The sequence below is a fragment of the Buceros rhinoceros genome, unplaced genomic scaffold (assembly GCF_000710305.1).
Source record: "Buceros rhinoceros silvestris isolate BGI_N320 unplaced genomic scaffold, ASM71030v1 scaffold45093, whole genome shotgun sequence".
Lineage (NCBI taxonomy): Eukaryota > Metazoa > Chordata > Aves > Bucerotiformes > Bucerotidae > Buceros > Buceros rhinoceros.
In genome coordinates, this window is record NW_010406226.1 from 38,960 (window position 1) to 49,522 (window position 10,563).

At 39.9% G+C, this 10,563-nt stretch overlaps 1 protein-coding gene across 1 annotated transcript in view; it reads right to left on the reverse strand.

Moving 5' to 3' along the window:
- CNTRL (centriolin) overlaps positions 1-9,174 on the reverse strand; it is a 30,729-nt gene extending 21,555 nt beyond the window's left edge. Inside the window, exons 1-10 of the mRNA XM_010133987.1 lie at positions 8,958-9,174; positions 8,389-8,522; positions 7,730-7,860; positions 6,289-6,430; positions 5,258-5,444; positions 4,965-5,158; positions 3,133-3,252; positions 2,568-2,793; positions 1,995-2,104; positions 1,262-1,456 (exon numbers count right to left, since the gene is read on the reverse strand). Of these exons, the coding sequence (XP_010132289.1) occupies positions 1,262-1,456; positions 1,995-2,104; positions 2,568-2,793; positions 3,133-3,252; positions 4,965-5,158; positions 5,258-5,444; positions 6,289-6,430; positions 7,730-7,860; positions 8,389-8,522; positions 8,958-9,174 (1,656 nt within the window). The remainder of the gene's footprint in view (positions 1-1,261; positions 1,457-1,994; positions 2,105-2,567; positions 2,794-3,132; positions 3,253-4,964; positions 5,159-5,257; positions 5,445-6,288; positions 6,431-7,729; positions 7,861-8,388; positions 8,523-8,957) is intronic.
- Between the last annotated feature and the right edge of the window lie 1,389 nt (positions 9,175-10,563).

Sequence of the window (10,563 nt, forward strand, 5' to 3'; positions counted from 1 at the left end):
TCGCCAAAAAGAGCTCTTCCCACCCACCCGCCCACAAGCCGAGTGCCCCATCCTCTCCGCAGGGCTCGGGGCCGCTGCTGCCCGCCCGCTCCCCGCTGCCGCTCGGCGATCGGTTGGCCCCGGTCGGCGCTTCCTGTGTTGTGATTTGAAGCGAGGGCGGCCCGCGGGAAGGGCCGGGCTCGGCCCCCGCAAGGGGCTGGCCACCAGCTCCGGGAGCCTGCCCGAAACGCACTGAACTTCCTACCACTGAATAGCTGAAAAAAAATAAAATAAAGCAAAAATGCATCTTTTAAAAAAGTGTTTGCAGGCCTCGGCTGAAAACAGGAGCCAAGCATGAAAATTCTCTCTTTGCATACACAAAAGCATCAAGCTGGCCTAAGAGCTCTCATTTAGAGAGGCATAAGCTTTTTTAAAACACCGTTAAGAAAGCCATTCCATTTCATCATAATTTAACATGACTATAAAGGTTCGCTGTACCTGAACACAGTTAATAACTCAGAAATCAAAAGTCTTCCTTCCCTGGAGATCAAAAGACTGAGACTATGAAGCCAGAGCTGCTCTTGCTGCACCCAGCTTTGCCCCAAACCTGAAACAGGCACCTCTGAGACCGTGCTAATCCATCAGCAATGACAGGACTGGAGGTTACAGCATTAGTCCCCACCAAAAAGGCAGTGCAAATCTTTTCAGAATTAGGACTATTTATTGAAAGTTGATTTCCAGCTATAGGATGCTGGACTACAGCATAAAGGCAAAGCTGCTGCTGCAAGCAGGACTATCAATGCAAGCTGTCACCGCTTCGGCCAGGTCAGCTCCACCTGCTACTCCAGAAGGCCCACCTCTTACAAACAGACTTTGTGTCAGTGTAAGAGCTCTGACAATGCAGCACTTCAGCTGTAGGCCTGCAGCAGTTACACTGACCTGTAAAAATCTTTAAGGCTAGATTCTACAAAAAGAGGCATTAAGGATTTCTTAGCCAGAAACTGTCTCCAAGGCTCTGCACAGCATGATTTTGCAAAGCATAAACATCTTGTTCTTAACCTGCTGGACAACAACTGCATTGAAAATCAGCTGTCTGGTTTAGTTTGTTGTTTTTAAATTGTGAGCTGTATGTTCTTCAACGACAGCTGATAAATAGCAAAAGACGATATAACTCATGACTCAGGCACAGCTGAAGCAGAATGTGTTAAATCAGCCTTTAGCACAATTCTCCAACATTAATAAATGCACTACGCAAACCCGGTAAGATTTCAGTGTCACTCACGTGTCGTGGATCTTCAGGATTTACAGTAGCAAGAGAATGCTGCAAGTCTTCAAGCTCTCTCTGTTTTTTCCCTATTTCTCTTTTCTGTTTCTCCAGTTGTTTTTCCAGTTCTAAAGCTTCCTTGTGTAGCTGGTGCAGGGTTTGGATCTTTTCACTCAGTTGCTGTTCAAGACTTTCCTTGTTGGCCTGCGACATCTGCAGACAGTGTTAGGAGGCTGGGTAAACCAGTTCAATGGGAAATACTGAGCCAAAACATTTTTAAAGTTAAATTAGACTGCTAGTTTAGCATAACAAGTTGCCTACAGATTACCTATTCCTTGTTTGGAATCACCTTGATTTTCCTAAGGTAACAAAAACTCCCAGGATTTTCTCCAAAAGAGAAAATAGAAAGACAGTTTGCTTATGGCAACCAGAAATTTCCTAATGTTAATCTGCTATAGCAGGAAACACCAGAATCCACATTCTGACCATCATCCCAAAGGGGTTTGTTTTCAAACAAGAATTCAGCAGTCTCTTGTATAATTAAGTCTTCTGAAGACTACAAGAAGGAATATCTGGAATATCTTTTTTTGCCCTCTAAAACCTGTACCATTGTTTCTACGCTTGATAAATGGATTTACATAAGTACAATGGCCTCTTTATAAAGAATGGGGAGAAAAACAGTAGTATTTTCTACATCAACTCTGCTTTAAGCACTTGCCCTTGCTATTCACGTAGCAACTTCTTTGCATACTTTTTTCTGAGCCAGAGCATCCTCCAGTTGTTGCAGTTCCCCTGTCACTTTCAAAACTTGTTGCTCTGCATTTCCTATTGCGCTTTGCAGTTCTTCTAATCTTCTTTGTGCTGCAGACAAAAGAAACAAAAAACTCCAAACCACAACCCCACAAGATACATTATAATATTCTGTGTAACACTGAAACACGCATTTTCTGTTAATGTATTAATCAAAAGGCATTTTCTTAAAGCTGTGATAATCAAAGCTAATACACTCTGGTTTCTCAAAAGCACGTCCAAAGTTTTTTTAATGTCTTATACAATTAAATTAATGTATCAAATACAAAACCTCCCTAGAATTCTCTTTTCAATAATATTTAATCCTTTCATCCTGAGTTGTCTTAATAGCAAGAAGAATTTTTGAAGTTTTGACCCTACATGCACCAAGCGCTCTTTAGAAATGACAGCACTGACAGTCTTTCACGCATCGTCGCTACTTTTATGTCAAATTTGTGTCAAACATTTATTCAGTGGAATAAACTACATTGAGATACATATTTTAATTTTTATTTGATAAAAATCAAGATTTTACCTGAACGAATCTTCTCTTCTTTACCCTCTAGCAGTTCATCGAGAGTTTGGAGCTGCCATTTCTGCTGGGGTTTCCTGCAGAAGTCACCTTCACTTAGCTGCACTTTTCCGGTCTCCATCTGCTGAGCTTTGTTAGCGATGTACCCTTCTCTTATAAACATGTTTCTCTTATACCTGGCCTTACCGATGTATGGGCTTTCACCAGGTATGTTATCAAGTTCAACATCCTGAAACATGATGCAGTATGTCTTTATCGCACAAGTACAGTTCTAGTCAACTCATAATATACATTGAGCTCTCTTAACAAGCATATAAAGGAAAACCAAACTGAAATTAGAATAATTAGAAGAAGACAGACTACACTTGCCTTGTTTGGCCCTGAACGTTCTTTTTATTTTATAATGGAATTAAAAACAAACCAACCAAATCTGGTATGATCGGTTTGTTGCAAATGGGTAATGCAAATGGCTATTTAGAGTTATAGAAACACTATTAAGTTTTCTATTATCCAACTGAAAAAGCAAGAGAAAGAGCAATGAGAAGATCCATTATTTTAAAATTATTACCTCTGACGGAAAGTAATTTAATGGCTCGAACTTCGCGTCAATCTTATAAAATGCCAGTTCCTGCTCCAGTTCATACTGCTTCTGGCAAGCTCGAGTCAGCTCTGTTGTCTTCTGCTTCAACTAATAAACCAGTAAACAAAGTAAGCTGCGTTCAACCAGGGGTCATCATCATCAACTACATTTCAGTTCAGTAGAGAGCAGAGCAAAGACATCAACTTGGAAACAAAGCCCACATCAGAAAAAGTTAAGATGGTGTATTTTTGGATCAAGAATATCACAAAGTGCAACTTTATCACAAGATACAGTATGACGACTAAGAGTGGACATGAACCTCACAATTAATAAACACAAATGATCACATGAAAGGCCTTTGAAGTTTACATGCATCAAAGGATTGAAAATAAATTTCTCACTAATTTAGCATAAAAATATAATTTGGGTATAATCCTTTAGCAAAATCTATGCCAAACAATGAATGTATTTACTGCTACTCGAGCAGTAAGAACTACCAGCACTCACTGTCTGTAAAAGCAGCAGAATATAGCAATTGTCAGGTGCACGGAGCCTGTGCAGTCTGTTTCACTTAACCTTGTGCTAGTTCAATTTTGAGGGTTTTCTTTAAATAAAGGTCTATCATGTGATTTCTCTTTAAATCAACTTTTCACGCTGAATACCTGAGGGAGAACATGCAGCAAAACTCCAACAGACAGTGGAAAGCAGGACTAATGGAGGAAAAGAAACAGAACAGACAGGAATAAAGGAAAGGCTTAAAGGAAGATTTTAAAACCCCACATATGTCATGCCATAATTAACTGTATCCAAAAACCACAGGGACTACAAAGTCTCATTGAAACACTTCACACAAATGTTCCTACTTCAGAAAACATGCAAGTAAATCCTAGAAATAAAAATAATCATGCAACCCAGGAGCACCGTGGGGCTACCTTTAGTGAGGAATAAAGGCTCTGTGGAAAGGGAACTGTGACAAACCCACACACCAGCTAAAGGAAGAAAGAAGCAAGCAGAGTTTGTCATCCAAAGGGTAAGAGTGGGGTAAGTTGCAAAACATGTGCTGCTAAATCTCACTATGCTGAAAACTACATTTTAGTGCAGGCTGCTGGTTAGGGTGTGTGTTCCCAGAAGAGACAGCTATGGAAATACCAGCTATGGAGATTCTGCAGGATAATGTTCTAGAGGACAAGTCTAAGAAGGAAGATAAAAGCCATCTATCAAGTTCCCATCAGGTCATTCACAACCGAGCACTCCCCAGTTCACAGGACTCCTCTTGCATTTTATAGCTACGAATGAAAGACACTTGTCAAACCTACAATTTTAGGATGATGTCAATAAAGTACAAGTAAACTAATGGAGATTACCCAAGGTAATCATCAAGGGGCATTACTGACACACAAGTTGTATGCAAACCTTGGTTTTCTAAATGCATTTAATCTTTTTCCTTATTGCAGCAGCACTTTAGAGTCTGAACCACACAGGAGATTCAGTACATCGGCCGCTTAGCTCTAGTTTAGCAACTAGAGGATGCTTCACCTTTCATCAGCTGATAAAATTTTAAACAACAAAGAGAAAATTACTAGATAGACAAATAAGTTACTGTGACCCATAAATTTCTAGAGTGATACTGATTCCTGGATCCATACACTTACTTTTTCCACAGAAAGACCACTGAAGAACTGGTCAAGGAATAATCACTCTCCAAAAGCTAAGGTGCATAGATTTTGTCTCCCAATTTTAAACATAAATCTCAAGCCCTTTGAACTCACACTGACACAAAACTATTTCATATATTTACTTAGTGCAAATGATTATCTTACCAATTCATTTTTGGTGTCCAGGTACCTTTGTAGGTCTTCATAGCTTTGTTTCTGCTGCAAAGCCTTTTCTTTTAATGATTTGTTGACCTCATCTTGACGGTGAAGCTGCTCCAGCACTTTGGACTGGCTAAGTTTAAGGCTCTCCATCTCCTTTACTGTGTTTTCCAACTCTCTCTCTAATTTTTCTACTTCTTCTGAAAAACAAAAACAGAGAAACATTCAAATAGAAAATCCTTTTCCATCTCACCTTAAATTTGGTGTCATTCGCTATAGTTCTAACATATCACTATTACCTAAGTTAAACCTGTCCAGAGCTTCCTGCCTGTCACAGTTTGTCACTGGCTGGCCATCCAAGTGCTCCAGTGCTCGCAGGTGGAAGATGGTGTACAAGCGGTAGTGAGGCAGACTTACCACTGGATTATCAGCAAGGAATAGAGAAGTCAGATCTTGTAGAGGCTTTAGTTTAGCTATGTCATGGAGCTGAACAGAAGAGAATAGGACAATGATTAGACATCCTGCCAAGAACAGTTAATACCCCATTATTGAATTCCTGACTAATGTTTTATGTTAGGTCCCTCTCAAAGGATCTGTATTTTAATGTTTATGCTAAAGTGGAATCTCTAAAAACCTATCAAAATACACAGTACTGTCTGAAGTAACCTCCTAAAATCAAACGGTTTCTTCTGCGAAGAAATGCCACTGCAAAGAGGGCAAATTTCATCAAGCCTGACCATGGAAATACAATGAGGCCTGTAATAAGATAATGAGGCCTGTGATACATATAACCTGCCATTCCCCTACATTACAAGCAAAGGCAGCTTTTGTTGTGAGGAGAACTCAAACAAAGTTGGTTCATCACTCCTCCTAAGCAGCATGACTCCTTCAGGAGTTGCATTAAGTGATCTCATTCCATACAAACCCTTGTGTAGCTGCAAAACATGGAAATGAACCTGGACAACCCAAGTAAATCTAGTCATGTCCTAAATACAAAATATAAGCAAACAGATCATTTACAGATCTCCAAAACCAGATAATTAACTTATCGTAAGGGACATCATCAATAACATGCCAAAGTCTTCACATTTCATCAAGTTTTCCCTAAGTTTCCAAAAACTTTCACTTTCCTGAACAACATAATACAGGTTTGTGCTCTGAATACCTGGCACAAAGGGAGTTTTTCTGATAAGCAACTTTATGAGGCTCACAGCAGACTTTGTGGAAAGACACTGAGCAATTATTCAGAGTAAGTCCATCAGTGTAAATATACCAGTTCATGTCATGAAGAGATTCTGAACAATTACTGTTCCTAACTGTAATCACTTACTGATGACACTTTATTCTGCTTCAAATTAAGGATGCGCAGGGATCGCAGTTTCTTCCCTAGCCACGGAGGAATATGCTCAATCTCATTCCCTGCAAGGTTCAGCTTCTGTAGATTCTGCATATGCTCTATACCTTCAATTTTACTGAAAATAAGAAAAACATAGCTTAGCATGAACCACAGCAAATTTACAGCTTAACTGAGGCATTATGGACAAACTACAGCAAAATCTTTCTCAACTATCATCCAAGAGATCAGCAAAAACAGTTGTTCACTGCCATGGACTCACAATTCAAACTGAATTACACCAGCTCACTTCCAAGAATTACACTAAGACCAAAAAAAAAAAAAAAAAAAAAAAAATCACAGCAAGTCTTTCTTGCTCACTGTGGCAAAATCTTTATTTATACAGATATTAATTTCAATATTATTTTAATGTGTTTTAGTTCCATTTTAATATGCAAAATTTGTTCTCTCGAGAACGTTATAGAACACAGATGAACCAAAATAAAAATGTTTTGGCATTTTTTTGTTCCATACAAAGGAAGCATCAACTCTAAACTGAAAGCATATGGAACTACATTTTTTAGTGTTTTCATTAAAAATTAAACAGCTAATGAGGCAAACGTGCTAGGGTTTAGTTTACTTGGGCATTTATCTCAAGATATGAGCATTGTAACAAAGTACACTAAAATGGGCTCTTGTGACCATACTATTTTTTGAGTAGGAACCAACTGTATATAAATAAAGTCTGAAAACATACAGCAGTGGCTAAAAGCTACCCCGATCTTTTCAGTTCCTGTTGAGAGAGGAAGCTGTGTGAACCACATGTAGAAATGCTGGGGTCTTGCTTACTTCCTACCGTTAACTTCTCTACTGCACAGCCAGTCTCATGTAAAGATCATCATTCATTACCAGAAACATTAAAGGAAACAAGGGATTTTGCTACTGCCTGAACAATTACCCTTCAACATTTTTATACCGCTCAGACAAGACGCCAGACTCTCAAAACAGTGAAAGTGAAAAAGCAAGTTAGTGAGTTTATGGCCTGTCTGATCAAGCCCATTCAGTTTCCTCTCCTAAAAGAAAACGGCTTCTATTACCTCTAATAAAACAGAATAGAAGTTTAATGAAATTTTTAATGCATTTAATTGTGTTACTGTACACTCTTCATTATGGTATCTGGGAACTTGCATTTCTGGCTTGGTTTCCCAGGTGACAAGTGTAACTGCAGCCATGGTACACTAACAGCACTTCCCAGAACTATTTTTCCTTCTAACACCTATGAGCTTTTGCTTTTTATGAAGATCTCACCAAAGGCTGTTCACCTTGACTTAGAGCTGATGAGAAACTCACCTTACCTGTGAGAGAACTCATTTAAACAGCAAGAGAGCGTCAGCTTTACTGTCTCTGGGCTTACCAACCCATCAGTGTTTCTGCTTACCTGATTTTGTTGCAAGACAAATTGAGTTCACGCAACTTCACCAGTTTATCCAACTTCTCAATCTTCTCTATTTGGTTGTTACTAAGATTTAGTGTCTCCAGCTTAGAGCACTTTTCCAAATTTTCAATGTACTGAAGAACAGAAAATGCATCCCTTAGCATTGCAGCTTTCTTATCTTTTTTTTTAAGAGAAAGCCAAATTTCTATTCTTAACAACTACCTATTCATTAAAAAATGCAAAGCATTCTAACACTTTATTAATCACAGTTTGAGTGTTGCATTCCAAACCCCTGCTTTAGGTACAGTTTTCTATGGTGTTGGAGGAGGAAAACTAGATTTTAAATTTATGGTGGATCAGTCTCATCTACACAAAAGGGAACTCGCCATTAAAAAAAAAAAAACCCAAACAAACAAACAAAGCAAAACAAAGCTAAAAATAACACTAATGAAGGGCATTCTAAACTTCATTCTAACTGATCCATAATTTTTTCTTTTGCACAAGTCCCCAGTGACAGGGTGTTTCTAACAGCAGCTGCCTGTAGAACTAGGCTAGCATCATTAGAATAAAGTCATTTGCATCCACTTAAAATTAGACTTTTACTATAAAATAAAACAATTTTTTTAGCTTTGTTTAATTACCAGTTACTTTCAGTAACATACCTTGTATTTCTTGTCCCCATCCTTTGGGGAGGAAAGATTCAGTGAACTTATACATATCAAATTTTCCTGTTTTGACAGACCTTTTATAAGGGGTTCGGTTATGTACTTAACTCCTGGACTAACACCATTTTCATCTGAAATTTAACAAAGAAACTACCTTCAGTAGTGAAAGAATTGGTGATTTTTATATTAGTCTTTTACTTCACACTGAATACTGGGAAAACATGGAAAATTATCTCCCCCCACCCCAGGATGAGAAGACATAGCGCACCAGAAGCAGTTACAGGAAGTGACACGTTACAGTAAGTGGGTGAAGCTTTTGAAAAAGGCACGGTAGCGTCTCCCTGTGCCAGTCCTCCCCCCAGCACACAGCGTAGGGAGGAAAAGTCTCATTATTTCACCGAGCTTCCACTACTATCATTTCCACCTCTGCGTACCAGAGGATGACAGCAAATTTTTCAGAGTTCTTTCCAAGCGATCACACATCTTTAATCACACAGTTCACAGAACAGTGGCTTTTAAAATGTTTTTAGGACATACTTTTACACCAGCAGTTATTTACACGATACCTTTATGAAGCTTTAAAGCAGCTTCTACATTTTCTTCTGCAACACCCAGTTGTTGGTGGCTCTGCTCCGCACTTTTGCGAGCAGATGGAGATGTCTGTTGGCTATGAGGAGACAGCGACCTGGTGCTTGAACTGGCAGGAGACATTGGACTAGGCGTCCGAGAAGCTGACGACTGTGGTTTCCCACGTAACGCTTTTCTTACGGAGCCTTTCTTCATTGCCAAAAATACAGACTGTCACAGGACCAATATCTGGAAGAACAGGCATAAATATCAGTCTGTACAAAAGGCTCAATCTTAATGGTTTGCACGTCAACAAAGGTGCTACAGAAGCATGTTGGTTAAGGATATTAGGTGCTCATTGTCTCCATATCTATCTGCTTTACACCACTGTTTATCACTTCAAATGATAGGAGTCTGGGACACCACAGAGGTGATACTTGAAAAACTGTCTTTTTAGCATAAGAAAATATTCCCATCAATGATATGATGCCAAAAAAATCACATCTAAGCCAATTTTCCAGTGGGTGACAACTTCCAGTTTTCACGGGCTAACACATCCTCAGAGGAATGGTATACCCATTTCCTTACAACATTCTACAGCACACCAGGAACTGTCTGAACTGCTTGCTGTTTTGCAACTCAGTGTGGTAACTGTCCTGCCATTTATGGTTTACACAAAGTCTGTCAGGTCCGGAGGTGCTCTCAACTCAGCTATCACAACTGGCAGAGGACAGAAAGAGAAGACTAGGATCCCAATTTTTCTCATCAAAGCTAGAAATCACCCTCTTCGCAGTTAGAAAAGCAAACTCAAGCAAAAAAAAAAAAAAGCAACAGAGAAAAAAAATAATTACAATCAGTCTAGCAGTAGCACTCCTTCAGTGTTTCACTTTCTGCAAACAACTTATTCTGTGACTACTTGGGAAATTCCAGGGAACGTTCACAGAAACTTCTGCCAGTGACATGTGTATTTCCCTAGGGCTAAGTGCAGAAACCATCGCGTACACGTTCGGTGTGTGAAAGCCCTTGCAGTAACTGCCTTCAAGGGGCAGGTTTTTTCTAAAACCAAGACCCAGAAAACAAAAAGCACATCATCAGATATTCTTTAAGATAGAAACATGCGCTTTTAAGGGAACTTTGAGTTTCCTTAAATATACGAGTGATATGATTGTGTCTTAAGTTGAGCAGATTTTCTTCACTGATTTTTTTTTTCCCCTTGAGTCTCCAAGATTAAAGAAAGAAATAAAGAGCCGCTCTCTTCTATCCAGTACTTGGAGGCACAAATCTTTCAGAGCCAGGAAGGTGAGACTGGAAGGGGCAAGAGAGGGAGAAAGGTGATGGTGAGCTAGTGAAAAGCTCCTCCGTGTTTAAAGGAGAGCAAACCAGACCCTTTAACGCGGTTTGTTGAGAACAGACCGTGCATTTGCAACGATAACCACGACAAAACTCTCCCGTCAAAGAAGCGGGGACGGGGGGAGCGTTGGGCTGACCTCGCCGCGGAGGTGTGCCCTGGCTGTATCCCGCGTCCCGACGGGGAGCAGAGGGGCGCCGGTACTGCCAGCTCCAGCCCTACCGCCCCCGGTGAACGGCTGCGTCCCCGCCGCGGCC